At 42.2% G+C, this 18,702-nt stretch overlaps 1 protein-coding gene across 3 annotated transcripts in view; it reads right to left on the bottom strand.

Annotated features, from left to right (window-relative positions):
• Positions 1 to 18,702, bottom strand: part of Ccdc141 (coiled-coil domain containing 141) — a 141,587-nt gene that overhangs the window by 109,235 nt on the left and 13,650 nt on the right. For all 3 annotated transcript variants that reach the window (XM_057755593.1, XM_057755595.1, XM_057755594.1), the window contains exon 3: positions 1,183 to 1,374. In XM_057755593.1, coding sequence (XP_057611576.1) covers positions 1,183 to 1,374 — 192 coding nt within the window. The remainder of the gene's footprint in view (positions 1 to 1,182; positions 1,375 to 18,702) is intronic.

The raw sequence follows: 18,702 nt of genomic DNA, 5'->3' as shown, positions 1-18,702 counted from the left end.
ATGTAAAATATAAGTAAATAGATAAGTAAACTAAAGAAAAATTCCAGGAGGAATTTGGTGGTCATTCACCCATGTCAGAACACAGTCCAAGAATGGAGTTGTGTGAGGAGATTGCTGAGTGCTTGTAAGAAAACTCCAAGAAAACAAGACAACAAGAGTGTTGTAACCTCAGTGTCTTCAGAACACAGAACTGCTCCTGGACAATGTCCTCCTGCTACTCCTAGGTAGAGCAGATAGGAGGATACTTACTTCAGCTGTCAATCATATGGCTCTATGGAAAACCACATGTAGCTTGTTGTTATGATTATATACTCTACTCAGGTGACCCTCGACCCTCAGACTATAAACTGTTGGGTGCTCTGGAGAAAGCTGGCTATTGTATGAGACCTTGGTCCACCTCTCTTTAGGTTCTGGGTAAAGCTGTCTATTGTATGAGATCGTGGTCCACCTCATTTTAGGTTCTGGGTAAAGCTGTCTATTGTATGAGATCTTGGTCCACCTCTTTTTAGGCTCTGGGTAAAGCTGGCTATTGTATGAAGCCTTGGTCCACCTCTTTATAGGCTCCGGGTAAAGCTGGCTATTGTATGAAGCCTTGGTCCACCTCTTTATAGGCTCCGGGTAAAGCTGGCTATTGTATGAAGCCTTGGTCCACCTCTTTATAGGCCCTACTGTCTCAGGGTCACACTATTAACTACAGAAGTAAACACTCTGAAGTCCAGGGTCTTTTTCTTCCTTTACTACAGTTAGATAGGTTTAAACTTTAGAAATTCACCTATATTCCTTAGGATAATTTGCTATGAAATATTTTGTAATTAATTTCTCAAGTGAGCAGAGGAAATTTTATCCTCTGACTTTTAGCCAATAAAATCCTCCACATCAGCATTGCCTCCTAAGTGTGCAGTAAGAGTAACCAGATTCCACGACTACATTACTATCTTCTAAAGAGGGAACTAGATCAAAGTGGTATAGAGTTCCACTTAACTATCTCTATTTATATGACTGATGGTTTATATTTAAAATATTAATTTTATTTTTTCAAAATATACTAAATGTATTGTATATATCTTGGTCATTCTGCCATTTTGAACACTCATACAATATGTGTTTAAGAAGTCAAATATTTTTGTGTGTACTAGTTATGTGCATTGATTTGGAGAAGCAAATGATTTTTGAAACACCAACCTCCAAAGCACTTTCAAAAAACTCCGAAGTCAGTCCAAGGAGCTCCCTTCTTTTCTCAAGCATGGAGACCAGGGTTGCCCACGCTTCACCCAGAGTTTGGGCCATGGCATCATACACCTGACTTTGAGCCTTGTTAGCTTCGGCTGTCCTGTCTGCTTCTTGTAAAAGTTCCCATACACGATCTTCCAAGGCCTAAGTCCAGGAGAACAAAAGGTACAGTCAGTGTGTCGTCCAGCGTGAAAACAAAGCACCCCATTTTAAACACAAAAATACCTGAAACTATATGTGATCCAGGAGTCTAGAAGATAATTTTGTTTTGTTTTGTTTTGTTTTGTTTTTTGAGACAGGGTTTCTCTGTAGCTTTGGCACCTGTCCTGGAATGAGCTTTGTAGACCAGGTTGGCATTGAGCTCACAGAGATCCATCTGTCTCTGTCTTCTGAGTGCTGGGATTAAAGGCATGCCACGACCACCCAGCTAGAAGATAATTTTGCAATTCATAAACCCAAATCATATTTCCTCTTGCTTCCATGTGAACGTTTCTGCTCTTATACCTACAATCACACTCTATAGACTTGTTTCCTGACTTTTAAATTCTTTTGAAAATCTTCACCAGCAACTTTCTCTAACTGAACAAACTGAACCTCCTCACACCATCTTTACCAGGTCTACTGCTCACCTGACTACACAGAACAGCTTCATAAAAGATGACCTTCATTCCCCCCTGCTCCACCTCAGCTCCCTTCAATTCCAAGATCCAGTCATTAGCATAGCCCACTTCTTCAAAGCCTCTCCTCTTGGCTTCCACCTCCCACCTTGGTTTCTTTCCTTGTTGGTCCTCATGGCTTCCATCCCTTGTTGGTCCTCATGGCTTCCTGCCTTGTTGGTTATCATGGTTTCCTCCCTTGTTGGTCCTCATGACTTCCATCCCTTGTTGGCCATCATGGTTTCCTCCCTTGTTGGTCCTCATGGCTTCCGTCCCTTGTTGGTCATCATGGTTTCCATCCCTTGTTAATCATCATGGTTTTTTCCCTTGTTGGTCGTCATAGTTTCCTCCCTTGTTGGTCGTCATGGTTTCCTTCCTTGTTGGTCCTCATGGCTTCCATCCCTTGTTGACCATCATGACTTCCATCCCTTGTTGGTCCTCATGGCTTCCATCCCTTGTTGGTTGTCATGGCTTTCTGCCTTGTTGGTCATCATGGCTTTCTCCCGTGTTTTTTGTCATGCTCCTACTCCAGGCTCTTCATCACCCAGGCCTCCTGTGTGGCACTGCCATGTGGATCTTTCTAACTTGAAAGTAGAACTGAGCCACTCAGCAGCTTGCAAATCTTTCTTACTAATTTGCAGGCAAAATTCAGTCAGAGCAAATGAGGCCTTGGTACAGAATCTGACTTCCATTCTCACCTCTCTCCACTTCTTCTGTAATACTCTTCTCTGAAGACAGTAATCCATGACTCAGCCTGGAATTCTCTCCCTCCTAGTCACGCACCTCTCCTTATTCCACCCCCACCCCCGGCTCACTTGTCTAAACAGTTTTCCCCATTGGTCAAGACATTGGAGTTGTTGGTCTTCCCTAACCCTCAATTTTCTTTCCTGAATGAATTTAGGGCCTTACCCTTTTAAAACCACTTTCAAGTATATAACAATTGTAACTGTTTCGTCTGGGCCGGAGAGACGGTTCAGTCATTAAAGGCTGGGATTACAACTGAAAATATAACTGTTTCTTCTGATGATGGAAGTAACATACAGATATTCCTCAATAGTGAATACAGATATTCACTTTTTAAAAACATATACTAGAACATATTTAGGGAAATTTTTTTTCAAAAACATGCCTTAATCACTCATTTTTGTTTTTCAATTTTTTTACTAATCCTCTATAATAAAATGATTATCGTATGTATAAATACAAATGTATTTTCTATGAGGAACAGTTATTGATGTTGGATGCCTTTCTATATACTGTAAAGATGTTTTATTAACATTGCTTAATAAAGAAGCTGATTTGGCCAAGAGCCAGGCAAAATCAAACCAGGCAGGAAATCCAAGTAAAGATAAAGGGGAAACGAAGGTGGAGCCTAGGAAATACCAGCAGTCACTGGAGAAGCAAAATGTAAGGTAGCACCATAGCTACGTGGCAATACATAGATGAATAGAAATGGGTTAATTTAAGATGTAAAAGCTAGTTAGTAATAAGCCTGCACCATCAATCAAACAGTTTATAATTAACACAAAGCCTTAGAGTGGATATCTGGGAACTGGTGGGCAGAAGAGAAGCTTCCAGTTACAGTCTAGAAACCATCTGACACCCACTGTTGACTGTTGGACTCTAACCCAGTTCCTCTTTAACCATTAGAGAATCAGCAAGCGAGAGAAATGACACTAAATTCTCGATGTCTTTGATCACTGGCCAAGAATGAGCTTAGGTGTTACTCCAATGCTTGCAAACTTTTATTCAGTAGGAACCACTGGGATTCTGCTCCAGTCAGAAGGGAAGGCTCAGCTTGATGAAGGATGGCTAGATGTCGGGTAGACTGGGTTTTCAAATCTGCTGATACCTTATCTTTCTAAACTACAGAAGGTGCTAGACGTGATGAAGTTTGAGGAACAGCCCAACTCCTGCTAAACATCAGCTACAAAATTTGTTCCCTGCCGGGCAGTGGTGACACACACCTTTAATCCCAGCACTCGGGAGGCAGAGGCAGGCGGATCTCTGTGAGTTCGAGACCAGCCTGGTCTACAGAGCTAGTTCCAGGACAGGCTCCACAACCACAGAGAAACCCTGTCTCGAAAAACCAAAAAAAAAAAAAAAAAAAAAAAATTGTTCCCTGTGTTCTTGCCCACAATTCAAAACAGAATTCACTGTAATTTTAAGTAATATTTTGAGATTTTTTTTTACATTCATGAACATGGTCTTTCTCTGGAATTTTGCTACATGGTATAAATACTTAATACTTGTAATTATCCATCCTTCAATTTTATCTAGCTTTTTTTTTTTTTTTGGTTTTTCGAGACAGGGTTTCTCTGTGGCTTTGGAGCCTGTCCTGGAACTAGCTCTTGTAGACCAGGCTGGTCTCGAACTCACAGAGATCCGCCTGCCTCTGCTTCCCGAGTGCTGGGATTAAAGGCATGCGCCACCATCACCCGGCTATCTAGCTTATTTTAAACTATAAAAATGTGCTGCATTCATTTATTTATTGTGAGTGGACAGATGTGTGGCATGGTGAACTTAGGGAAGTCAGAGGACAGCTTTTGGGAGCCAGTCGGTTCTCTCTTCTTCCTTATATGTGGTTTACTACATAAGCTCTTCCTTAGCTTTGGTGTCACCTTTAAGTCAACAAAAGTGATACAAGGTCACAAGAAATACCGCATGGAAAAAGCAGACACTGTCTAAGGTGACAACATTTTCTCGTCCATTTTCAAAGTCTACAGGGAAAAAACACAAATCCTGTCCTTACTTTGGAAAACAAGTGTCGGGGTCCAGCCCTCATGGGGCCTGCATGTTCCAGGGTAGGGGCTTGTGGATTAGAAATGCCAGACAGACAGACCAGAGATCTGAAAGAAAAAGAGACACAGAATAGAACCGGAGCTGGGCGGTGGTGGCGCACGCCTTTAATCCCAGCACTCGGGAGGCAGAGGCAGGCGGATCTCTGTGAGTTCGAGACCAGCCTGGTCTACAAGAGCTAGTTCCAGGACAGGCTCCAAAACCACAGAGAAACCCTGTCTCGAAAACCAGAATAGAACCGGGAGGGTAAATCGGTAAATATTGAACTTGCCCACATTTATTCTCCATATGCTTATAGACCCCAATCCAAAAAGGGGGTGGTGGTGTCTGCTTTAACATGATACAAAGAACAAACAAGGTAATTACCTCTTCAGTACCTGAAGCATCAAGCAGATATTCCCTGAGTTAAGCATTCTGTTTCTTAGGCAGGACACGAAGCAATCACACTTTAGGCCAAGTATCCTGTAGCCAGCCACTTCCTGGGTCAAACCTCCTGTCATCTCCTTGAAAGAGCAGGAAATATGCCTGAACTCTCTGACCTTTGGTCAAGGTGGAATGAATCCACCTCTGTGGGCCATTTAATACCCCAAACACCTAGTTATCACAGCCTAGGTCAAGAATTCTTGTTAGTAGCCACACCTTAAGTCAGACCTCTTGTCAATAACCCTGAAGGAGCAAGAACAGGCCTGAACTCTGTGACTTCCAGCCAAGGTGGAACGAACCCACTTCTGTGGGCTCCCACAAAGAAGCCACAAGATTTTCTCAGATACGAAGAATCCATTCTCAAGTTGAAGAAGCCTCGGGGGAGTCACTAAATGAAATACTCAGATGAATCGACAGTGGCAGCAATGTTTTTTAGGCTAGTTGTTTCACCGGACAAATGGGGTGTCCGGTTTACAGTGTAAGCAGACTTTGTGTTGACAATGAGCTATGGCACTTTTAAGACGAGCAACTCATGAAAAATGAGTTGCCTCAGGACTCAGTCAAGGCCAGCTTAATTTAAGTTTTCCTTTCCCACTTGGCTGGCCATTAAACTCGGGGAAAGTATCTTGGAATTGGATCAGAGAAAGACATTCTGGCCAACATCATAAAGCTTGTTATTTAAAGAGTCACTGAAGGGAACTACTCTCCCTTTAGGTTGCAGAAGCATGGAAAACCAAGGCTATTCCGCGTGTCTCCAAACAGGTACTCTATCTCCTTAAGTGTGGCCTCGCAACAGTCAGCTTTAAGTAGAGCATATTTTATGGTCATTGAACCACCTGAGCTGCCATACAGAGCACAGAAAAGATTACAGACTTCCTTTTCAGCGAAGCATTAAATGGTACCCTGAATAGCAATTTACTAAAAGATCAAATACATGTGGTGCATCCCGAATATGTAACCTGACAGGGTAGTCTACCTGGAACAAAGACAGGCAGTCTTTTTGTTTATAGAAATCACCTTAGTTTTACCAAGGGAACTGGAAGTAATTAGTTTAGGACCTTTGGAAGCAAAAAATAATGAACATTCTCGGAACTGTAAGTAGTTAAGTTTAATTATTTTTTTGTCAATCTCTGGCATGCAGCGTTGGGGATCCACTGGCTTTGCCGTCCCTTTTAACTAGAACATTCCCCATGTTTGCTGTTGCTTATTTAAAACTCCATTTGCCTTCCAGTCTCAATGTCAATTCTATCCCTCCACGAGGCCCTCTTCCCACATCAGCCAATACTGATTCCTCTTTATTGTGGCTGCCTTTGTCTCTTCCCACCTTCCTTTCTTGGATGTAGCATCGCACCGTGCGCACACTCAGGAGTGAGCACCTCATGCTTTCTGTAGATTGCTGAGTGAAAGCGAGGCCTGCCTTGTTCATTTTGTGCTGCTCCTTTGACAGTATAATCTTTCAACGTCAAGAAGAAGCTGCCTCAAGGGATAAACAGCAAAACCAAGTGAAATCAGTGTTTCAAAATTCATCTTTTAAAGACAGGTCATTTCAATGTTCTCGGTTACTGATTCCTTAGAAGGGAAATCTTTAAAATACAAATGTGGTTGAGGAGATGGTGCATGTGGGTAAGCGTGCTTGCTCTGCGTGCGTGAAGACCTGAGTTCTCATCCCTAGCACCTATATACAGACTCCAGTAAGAGTGGGGTGAGGCAGGCGGATCTAGAGAACGAATTGGTCAGCCAGCCTATAGAAGAACCAGCTTCTGATTCACTGAAAGACCCTGTCTCATGGCAACAAGGCAGAGAGCAAGAGAAGACATTCAACACGCTGCTCTGGGCCTTACATGTGCACACACAGGAGCACACACTCACAAACCCTCATGTGTATATCATATACTCCCTCTTCATACATACACAAGAAGATCATTGTGCCCACCAAGCTGATTCAACCTTATATAACAAAAGTCCCACTTGAGCCAAATGTTTAATACAAACCCCAATAAAATATTTAATGTATGTTCCAAATATTTCTACATAAATATTCTGAATATTTGATGAATCACCGAGGGATTCCAGAATATGTTCACGGCCTATACTACTGATAAGCAAAGCATCTTTCGTTTTACAAAGTAAATGTCCCTGTAGCCTTTAATTCTCCTATGCAGAACACTGGCAATGAGAGAGAGCAGCTTCTCAGCCCTGAGAATGTCTATCTTTCCTGAAAGCAATCTTCCTATAGAAAGCATTTAGCACCAGGCGGTGGTGGTGCACACCTTTAGTCCCAGCATTCAGGAGGCAGAGGCAGGTGGACCTTTGTGAGTTTGAGGCTAGCCTGGTCGACAGAGAGAGTTCCAGAGCTGTTACACAGAGAAACCCTTTCTGAAAAAAAAAAAGAGGAAGGAAGGAAGGAAATAAGGGAGGGAGGGACGGATGGACGGACGGAAGGAGGGAGAAAAGCATTTAGCAGTACATAGGAAAGCAAGGTCACTTATAAGCCATTATGTGTTTTCTTTCCTGTTCTCTTATTTATACCTTGCCTCACAAAAGTAGAATAGCAGAACGAACATTCTGCAGCAGGCAATTATACTTTAACAATCAATACTGATTATAATGAAAGTTCAAGTAGCATCAGGACAGTGCTCGGCTATTCCACAGCGCTTGGAGAATCATTTACATAGGAACAATACGAGAAAATGGCCTCGTATTGATTAGCAATGATGACTACCTTCCTCATCACTTAGAATCCAGAGTTCCTTAGACCACATTTCCATAGTACAAATGCAAGTATGAATTTTCGGCCTCCTCAACCACCCAAGAAGCTTGAGAGCTAAGATCTGAAAGCATTGCTTTTATATCATTTAGTTGTTGAAGTGACGGTCTCACACATGTACAGTCCCCGTCTGGGTCAAATATACCTCAGGCCCTAAGGACCAGAATACACTATGCTAGGGCAGACATCCATGCTGGAAATCAAGAATCTCTGTTGCTGCCTGCGATGGGCCAGGGCTCCCTTTCCATAGGATCAAGTGCCTTATCTAGACAGAATGAGACCTCTGAGTCCAGCGTGTGCAGAAAGCTCTGGACCACGCACAGAGAAAAATCATGACAAACCTAGGTTGGATTCCCAGCTCCACCGACGTCTAGAGGCTAGAAAGCCCCTAACTTTTCTGAGATTCGGTTTCCCCACTGGCAAAAGACCCCACACCACATTGCTCCTTAGTATCTAACCAAAATGAAACAACATTCAAGAAAGCAGCCTGGACAATGAGTCCAGCTGCTTCATCTGTACTCAGTCTACATGACTCCCTGATAGCTAAAAGTAAAGACTTCAGGGTACTGTCCGGGAATGTGCAATGTTTGCTTATGGGTCAAGGTTTCAGTGTTTCCTGATGGCAGCCGCAAACGCATTAACTGCTGGAGATTAAAGAAGCAAACGTGTGGTGTGATCCAGGGAGGTAAAACAGAGTCCGACATTCACGGCGGATCCTTTCCGCATGCTGGCAAAGGCCAACAAGGCTACTGCAGGGAAGGTTTCAGTTTGAGGGCTTTAATTATTCAGATTACTATCCCCACACTTTGGAAAATAATCTAAATCGAACTAAAAGACTTGTGGGTCAGGGCATGCCCAGCCTGCCACAGAAGGGTATTAAAGAGAAGCATGCTCTTCTCCCTGCCTCTACCAAATTACTGAAACACAAGGATCCCCAAAGAATGAAAAGTTCCCCAGAAGGTTCATGCTCTGGGAAGGAAAAGCGAAGGAAGAGATTGCAGAGTTCAGGAGACACTAGAGGCTGGACAATATGATAGGGAGAACCAACCCCATCCAGGCTGCTTAGTCATGTGTACTCTGCCTCTCTATTCAAATCTGAATCTATGTCAGTGCCCTGAAGACAGCCATGGGGGTCACTAGAACCCCTTAATGTTCATCTTCCCAACATGGCCACACTGAATATACCATCTTTCTCTGATTTTTGCTATTACAATTTAAAAAAAAAAAAATTTGATATTGGGGACTGTGGCTAAGTCTAGCTGGTTGGGGCTGCCAGGGTGACCAAGTTTTTCCCTTAAAGAGTTGGGTGACAAGGAAGGTGCAAAGCACACAAGGGTGAACTGTAAGAGGACTGTTTGTTCCTTTGCTGATAACCCAAAGGAATGATAGCGGTGCGTGTGACTCAGACTGAGCCTGGACAGGAAACACATGAGCAGGTAAGCATAGGGGGCCTCTAACTATCACCCCACATCTGTACATCTTCACCAAGCCTCAGTTTTTACAGGTAGGAAACACGCATGAAGACTGTCTTCCTCATAATGCTGTTCAAATGGGATTCTGCATTATTGGCTGCACGAGACTGCCGAGCACAGCTCAGCCTTCGCAGTGCTATCACTGGCATGAACAGTGACAAAAATATATTAAAACGGAGTAAACACCGTGGAAATCACAGACTTTCTTTTACAGGAATTGTATTTTTTTCCTTCACCCTCTCTGCCTGTTAGGTCTTCATGTGTAAGCCGTACTGACATGGAGGGCATGCGCGTTGTGTGCAGACAACTGTCTGACTTCAAAATCGTTTTCTGGTCAAAGAGAAATAACATACCATCTCTTAATTCTGGTCAGAAAAGCCTAGCACACGTGAGCGTGGGGTGTCAAGCCACGCCCTGTTTGTAAGGCTGCCCCTCACGGGATTGGCACAAGACTCAAAGGTCTGACTCTGATTTCGGTCTCACCTCCAGTCTGAGAGTGGTGCCTCTCTGACCAGGCCACTGGGAGAGCCCCGAGCGCCAAGCCCAGGGTGGAAGCCTCCAGCAGCACTCACCTGAAAGGCTGGGGGTAATTCAGAATGTGCGGTCACGCTTCTGTTACAGGTCTTCCTGTGCCAGAGTCAAGTCGGTAAAATATCAAATTGTTCTGTTGTCAGCAGGAAATGTCAGCCACAAAGCAGTGACAGACAGACAAAACCCTGGGAAATTCTAACACTGCCGGGCTGGAGCAGTCCATTTGGATTTAAAAGCAAATAAGGACTTTTTTTTTTTTTCCCATCATTTTTCAAACCAGAACTGCTAAAAGAACTACAAACAATTCAATTATAATGACAGCGCGGCAACTTTTATCTTTCAAAGCTTAGACCTTGTATAATTAAATGTAAATAAAATCAGGTATTTTTCCTCTCCATTTGCTGCATCGTAATTGTTATTCAAAATCATTTCTTTTGAGCAGTAAAAGCCGGTATTTTAGAAACATTTCAAATGAACACCAAACCTCTCCACCATTACTTTTCATAAATGCATTTTCTTAATTTTTTTTTCTGCCCTGGCATTTGCATATAAATGACTCTCCCAGGCCCGCTCTGTGAATTGAAGTAAATAATGTAATTAGGAACCATCTACAGGTGTAGAGCCGAGATTCTTAATGGTGTTTTTGTTGTCTGAGGGAGCTTTCCTTACCCTTGGGTTTGTTTAGGCTTTCCTACCTTGCCTCTGGTTCTATGCTCTTTTGTGGGACTGGAAACAACAGACCCCTGGAGACTTATCAGGGATGCCATTGTGTGTTATTCTGGGTAACTTGAACCCTACAGGCTTGATCAAAAACAAAAACAATCAAGAGAATGACACATTCTCTAAGACGTGATGAAAGCTAGAACATCAGGAAGTTTTTGTACCAAGCGGAAGAGTAAATAAACATAAGTAATAAGTTAGCATCTGTTCTCAGGAAGAAACACAGCAAAAACAGAAACAGCCACTTCGGACCTGAGTGCGGCCTCCTTCCCTCCCAGAAACTTTTCTCTTTTATCCACTTACCCTGACAACCCCATTGTTTCAAAGCTGTGCTTAAAATGCCACCAAGCTCCATGAAACCATTCGGGCTAAATTCACTTCTTTTCTCCCCCAAACTCGCCTATGTTTCTTTCGCTATCAGCATCCTTCATCTGGGGAGTTAATTAATCATCTAGAGCCTTGATGTTGTGATTGCAGTTCCTTAATTGCTCCATGGGCCTATCAGGGTCATTTTGTCCTCTATGCATTATACATTACAAACTCCTCGCCGCCAGGAGTGTCTGTTACATTTCTTTCATGTCCTTGGCAATGCCAAGCGCAGAGCAGGCAAACAGAATGGACTCTAGCCTGCTAGAATGCGGCCACTCTGTTGCTACGGCAACTTGGGTCCTCTACATCATACAAAGACCCATAGCTGTGACATTGATATTACTGACTGGTCCTATCGAATCAGGCGAGAAGAAAGTCATGTCGCTGTTACACATTGCCTCAGTGAGTGGGTTCTCACAATCAAGCCAATGACTGAAGGGCTTGTGTCTGAGCCCTGAATAACACAAACGCAACCATAACAGGCTGAGGTTTCAGGTCAAGTGCTTCTTTTTTTTTTTTTTTAAGATTTATTTATTTATTATGTATACAGTATTCTCAGTATTCTGTCTGCTTGTATGCTGCCAGGCCAGAAGATGGCACCATCTTATTACAGATGGTTGTGAGCCACCATGTGGTTGCTGGGAATTGAACTCAGGACCTCTGGAAGAGCAGGCAGTGCTCTTAACCACTGAGCCATCTCTCCAGCCCAGGACAAGTGCTTCTTAACCCGGAGAACTGGACTAATAACTGGTCTGGAGCATGCATTAGTTTAATCTAAGCAGGATTAAAATACCAATAGGGTAAGGGACTATCCTAGCTTAGACAGTAAGAGCATTGACTGCATTGCCAGGGGATCTGTGTTCAATCTCCAGCACTTAATGATGGCTCAATCATCTGTAACTTGTAACTGCAGTCCCAAAGGATACGACATCCTCTTCTGTCATCTGTGGGCACCAGGTACACATATGAGACACACACATACATGCAGGTGAGACACTCCACATATAAAAATTGATGAACTAATAATTTTAAAATGCTGATGGGGCTATGGGGATAACTCAGTGTTTCATTTGCTGAAGCAGGTATGAGGACCACAGCTTGGATCCCCAGAACTCCCCTTAAGTCAGCTATACATAGTTTCCTGTCTGTAATTCCAGGCTCTGAAAGTGGAGTCGGAGCATCCCTAGAGCAAGCTGGCGAGCTAGCAAGAGCTGTTATCAGCGAGCTCTAGGTTTGCCTGAGAGTCTGCCTCATTGGAAAAGGTAGAATAGCAATTGATGGTTCTGCTCATGGGCGGTCTCCATTTGTACCTGTACCACACATATGTGCCCCACACATGCAAAGATACATATACATACACGCACACTACATACATACACCACATCACACATGAAAATAGAAAAAAATGAGTAAAGTAGTGATAGTTAAAGTATTCAACACTTATTGTATGTAACCTTTGTCTTAGATGCTTTAAATCCTTCAGCTCCTAGAATCCTCACATTTACCTTCTGAATGGGTGTGAAAACTTACAGGCATGGAAACTGAGGCAGTGCAGGACCAATAACTTCCCAAAGGTGGTCTCGCAATACAACAACACGGATCCATGTCTGGGCAGGAAAATCTAACAGGCTCCCTCACTAAGGTGCTGTCACTTACAGACTTAACCTCAGGTGGCTATTTTAAAGATGAACAAATCATGCATTAAAACATATAAATACATTTTATCTTCCAATTTAATTTTAACGTATAAAAGGCAGTTGATACAGAACAATCAATAAATGCCCACTGAGTTAACTTCATCCATAAGACATGATGCAGATTCAAAGTTCATACAACTGACTTAGATAAAAGGTCACCAGATAATAACTTGGTATCACTAAACAGTCTCTACCCAGAGGAAAACTTGCAGTATTCTGAGAAGTCTATACATGCATAAATATTCAAGTAAACTAGTATTAAAGACAATTCAAAATGTGAGAGCCAAGGGTACCAACTGCAGAACACCTTTCTTTAACCAGCGTCTTATCCCACAGGGGATAAGGAAGGGGTGTTCTTCAGGTGCACAGGGTGGCGTGGGTTCAAACACTGTGTAAGCCAGGCTTGCCACTCCCTACACAGCCCCGGCTTACACTAGCCCAGCATCTGGGTGCGATGCGCTGCATACAAGTATGTGTTGAGAAGCTCCAGGGGAGCACTGTGGGAAAAGGCGGGCAAAGAGCGGGGCAGAGCTCAGCCAAGACTTCACAAGGGAGGCCACTTTGGCATTCTGAAATGAAGGTATCAATAATTCACTTGGAAATCCATCCTCCAGCTCAGTTAGAAGAATAATGATACAAATCAGAAACACTAATAGTATTAATAATTAATCAGTCCCACCATGTGTTTTAGGAACTAGAATGTTCCATACATTAATAATTGATTCTTCCAACCCCGGGACTGGGGAGTTCAAGAAGAGGAGGTCTGTGAACTCCATTCCAGTCGTCTCTAGTGTATTTCTTTACCTGGATTTGATTTTTTTTGTACGTCTCTTTTGCCCAGCTATAGAGTGGATATGTGTTCATTCAGTCCTTCACCCAGTTCTTTATCATATGATGCAAACACAGGGCTGGGACTCAGAGACGGAGCTGTGTTCACAGTCCCACAGCCAAGGCAACATGAAACAAGTCTGGCTCTCAAGAAGCAGACACTGGAGCGGACTGTAGGGAGATGACCAGCTATAAAAGGCACTTGGAGGAGAACACGGTCGATAGCAGAAGAAAGGAATATTCTAGAAAGTTCCAGGAGAGCAATCATTTTCTGACTGCCAAATCTAACACTAGGCACCTCCAATGTGCTACTATTTTTAATGTTAGTTCATATTTTTATCTTGGAATTTCCTTTCCCTCACACTCGGATGCTTTGCCTAGAATTTCTCATAGTCTCATCTCTTGTCTTTCCTAAATTTATTGTTAAAGAGGATGAACGTGCTTGTATGTGTTTCATACACACTCCGCATTGACTGAACCTCTCCAACCAAACCCCTGCTCTTCCTATCTCGCCCCCCCAATATCTCCCACTCCACTTTCAGTTCATATGTGTCTACTAGCCTTCCCATCCCCCTCCTCGATACCTCTCTTCCCTTCTCATGGGCTCATCCACACATAACTAAGCACATATTTTACAGAGTTCCAAGCTGGGCCAAGGGAGATAGCTCCACTGATAAAGTGCTTGCTGCATAAGCATGAGGTCCTGGGTTTGATCCCCAGATCCGATATAAAACAGCCAAGTATGGGTGGTGTGGTTATAATCCTTGGGTTGAATAGGAAGAAACAGGCAGGTATCTCTCGGGGTCTTATGGGAAAGTGGGCATACCCCACTTGGAGAAGCTCCCAGCCAACAAAAACAATCTCAATAAACAAGGACAGTATCTGTGTAATGACATCTGGAGTCAATCTCATACACATGTGTACCCATGCACACATATGCAAAATAGAAGCTAGGATCTACACATGACAGAGAACATACAGCAATTGTGTTTCAGAGCCTGAGTTACCTCAATAGAATATTTTCCAGTTCCATCCTTTTTTTCTCTACAAATTTCATGAGAGCATTTTTTCTTTAGAGTTGAATGAAATTCCATTGTGTATATGCACCATATTTTAGGAATCCACTCATGTACGGATGGCTATCTAGGCTAATTCTCTTCCCTCACTATTGTAAATAGAGCAGTCAGACATCAGGAAATGGCTTACTCTTACTACCACTCATTCTATTCACTCAGCACTTGCAATTGTGGGTTTGATTACGCCTGAGACCATCCCAAATGGTAGCACTGCTCTCTAGAGCACCACGCGTATTGGCTATTCTGATGTTAAATGAACAGCGATGGAATGGTGTCAGTGGGGTATTTTTTCTTCTTATCCTACAGGCTTAAGGTGTGAGATAATCTTTGACCATGCTCTTGCTCTTTATGTAAAATAAATTGATACAGAAATATCTTGTCTATAATTCATCATTTCTACTATCCAAACCTACTATGCCAAATACTCTATCAAAGACTTTTAAATTTGATCCATGTTCCTATCTCCCTCAGAGCGGGAGTGTAAATTCCCAATGTTAATTCTATCTACATATTTAAGTCTAGCAATTTTCTATTCAAGTGCACCCTGTAAATAATTGCGAAGCAAACTGTCGTGAAACTATGCTGTCCAATCTGTCCCCTGCTTGACTAGCAGTAAATCCGATCTGTAGCCCACTGCACGCTGTCTTCTGGCTCTAGCACATCTCCTCTGCACCAGTGGAATCTCATCTTTGGGTGCTCGCAACAGGGCTTTCCTGAGCCTTTGTGCGTCTTGTTTATATTTATTTCCACAGTGCTGTTGATCTTGTAGCTGATCAGTGTTTGCTGACCTGCTAACCTGTAATGTTATTTTGACTCAAAATTATTTTTAATTTTAAAATATATGAAAGACTTTACCAAATACCTACCTTATTCATACAAGTAATATTCATAAAATTAGCATACAAAGAATTTGGTTTCATTGTTTTTTTCCAAACAAAATATGGGTTTGCTCTTTCTCTTCTGTCGCTCATATGCCCCTCCCCTCTCCTATCTTTCCCACCTCTAGTAGAACTTTCAATTTTTAATATCCTATGTGACCTTTGGACCTCCCAACCTTTTCCAATACCTCCTGTTTTCCTGCTCCCCGGCCTCCTACCTAGGTAAGTATTCTATGCCTACTCTCATGCTTCCTTATTTACATAAACATAAACATTAAAAGTTATTACCTTCACCTAGAGATAACGTGATTTTTGCTTTTCTGGGTCTGGGTCACCTAATTTAATATAATATTACTGCAAATTTCACTTTTTTCAGTGACTGACTCTCAGCTCTCACACCTGTCTTCCATATGCAAACACTGTTAAATACTCTCTACTCTTGAGATGCCATCTCTTCCATGGAGCCGCCCTTCAGCACTTTGTAACATATAGTTTTTCATATATTACCTTGCAATGCCTACATTTTGGATATTAATAATACCCCCTTACATAAAATGGGGTAGCAACAGTCTGGTATAACCTGTTTAGGCATCTTATACATGTGGATATTTCCTATCATTATAAGATTTGTTGTAATAAGAGCGGCAGGGCTGCGTCCCCAGCACCCAGCCGCCCGCATGGCTAGTTTATGCCCCGAAATAATTACACGGAAACTGTATTCTTTTAATCACTGCCTGGCCCATTAGTTCCAGCCTCTTATTGGCTAGCTCTTACATATTGATCTAACCCATTTCTAATATTCTGTGTAGTACCACGAGCTGGCTTACCAGGAAAGATCTTAACCTGCGTCTATCTGGAGTGAGAGAATCATGGCGACTCCTGACTCAGCTTCTTTCTCCCAGCATTCTGTTCTGTTTACTCCGCCTACCTAATTTTCTGTCCTATCAAAAGGGCCAAGGCAGTTTCTTTATTACTTAACCAATGAAACAACAGATAGAAAGATGACCCACCTCCATCAAAGATTGGTTTAAACATTAAATACTCAGTGCAGGACGTCTAGGATGATAGGCACACATTAGATGGATACAGGAAGCAGTCACTACTACCTCTTAGGCTTTTTAAAAGAGAAGGAACTTTTTTATTATTGATTTTTATTGAGCTCTACATTTTTCTCTGCTCCCCTCCCTGACTCTCTCCTCCCCTTCAACCCTCCCCCAAGGTCCCCATGCTCCCAATTTACTCAGGAGATCTTGTCTTTTTCTACTTCCCATGTAGATTATATCTATGTAAGTCTCACTGAGTGTCCTCATTGTTGTCTAAATTCTCTGGGATTGTGGTTTGTAGACTGGTTTTCTTTGCTTTATAATTAAAAACCACCTTTGAGTGAGTACATGTGATAATTGTCTTTTTGTGTCTAGGTTACCTCACTCAAAATAATGTTTTCTAGCTCCATCCATTTTCCTCCAAAATTCAAAATGTCATTTTTTTTTTTTACTGAATGTTTTGCGTCCATAACCCTCTGTGCACCAACCCTGAGTCATGTACACACAGGGTATCTCACAGGCACACAAAGGACTACAATCTGGTAGAAATTCTAGCAGCTATGGAAAGACATTATTTCAAAGATTAGCTAGGGTTTATTTTGTTTTGCTTTAATTATTTGCTTGCTTGCTTTGCTGTGTTTGAACCAAACCTCCACTATTGGAAGGAATGGCTCCTGCTAACGAATGACCGCATAAGATGGGAGAGTTGAAACTGGTCCATCCCTCTATCCTTTGCCAAGGACATCCTTCTGTAGACCAGCTGTAAGTCTCAGGTGATGCAGAAAGCACCTTTTCTTCCAAGAAAAAGAGGACCAGTTTAGCTTTCTGACTTCCTAATCATTTTTTTTAGATACACAGCTTGGGGCCTGGATCTAAGGACCAGTTCACTTATGAAGCCCTCCAGCCAGGTTGAGAGACTATTGCCAGCCAGGTTGAGAGACTTCACCAAATACTTCAACTTTTACCCTATTTTTACATGCGATACCCAGAAGGCTGATCTCTTCTTTCCCAAGCCCAAAATATTAAATGAAAAGAAAAATAGATGGAACACGCCAGTTATTAGACACCATATTTTCAGTAATATTTGTACTACTCCTTATTGTTCAGAATTTAGACCATTATAAATGGTATGAATGAAAACCAGTCAGATGGGAAATATTTACAAACGAATTAAGCGATACAAAACACTCCGAGGACATCCTTAGTAGGTATTAAATACTCATCACTCATGTAGCAGAATCGTTAATGATCTGCTAACCATCATCAAGCATAATATATTTAAGAAATTCTTCCAGTTATTTTTAGTATCTGAATTGCATTTAGTCTCCAATGTCATCATCATTACATAATATAACCATGAGAAATCCACTGAGCAGTATCTGAGCCATGAACGATCAACAGACAACAAATTAATTACATGTAAAAGCATTAATGAAATGTGCAGCGATGCTTCCAGAAGCTGGAACCAGACAATACACCATTCAATTGCTGTCTGCTGCTGCGGGCTTTTCAAACTGGAGCAACACAGTTTTCTCCTCACTATTTCAAACTCTCATTGTATTTGTTTTACAATTTATAATTTTAATTGTGTGTATAGGAGATACCTGAGTAGGTCTAGGGGTCTGTGCAGGTGAGTGCGGGTGCCCACAGAGGCACCACATCCCGTGGATCTAGAGTGAGCGGCATTGATGTTGAGTGCTAGAAACCTAACCCAGCCTCTGTAGGAGCAGTGCTGCTTAACCACCGAGCCATCTCTCCAGTTCTAAAGAAATTACCGTTTAAAGCAAAAATCGGATTGCAAACACATGCACAAACACATTCACACACACACACAGTCTCAAAGGTATTACATTAGAAAAATAGTTTTATTCCTCCTATGACATTATTTGACAACACTGCTTAACTGATGATAAAAATTGACCATTGGAGATAATCTACCATTTTTTAAACTAATGTCCCCGACAGAGCTATCCAGTCACTATTTTCCTCTTCGGGACTTTCCATGCCCTGACCCATTCAGTTCCCCTCGAGCTAAAAAACAAGGTAAAGACCTCACCAGAGGTAGACTCCTCTATTCTCCAAACCTACCAATGGGCACGGGGTAGCCACTAATCATTTGCATGGGTAGGTTAGAACTCCTGTATCTCACTAGACTTTGATGCAATATTTCATCTGTAATCTTACCATGATTACTAGCTAAATGGTAATATTTT

This window comes from Chionomys nivalis, chromosome 22, assembly GCF_950005125.1.
Source record: "Chionomys nivalis chromosome 22, mChiNiv1.1, whole genome shotgun sequence".
In the NCBI taxonomy this organism is placed as follows: Eukaryota; Metazoa; Chordata; class Mammalia; order Rodentia; family Cricetidae; genus Chionomys; species Chionomys nivalis.
The sequence above is the reverse complement of the archived record's forward strand: the minus strand, read 5'-3'. Positions and strand labels throughout refer to the sequence as shown.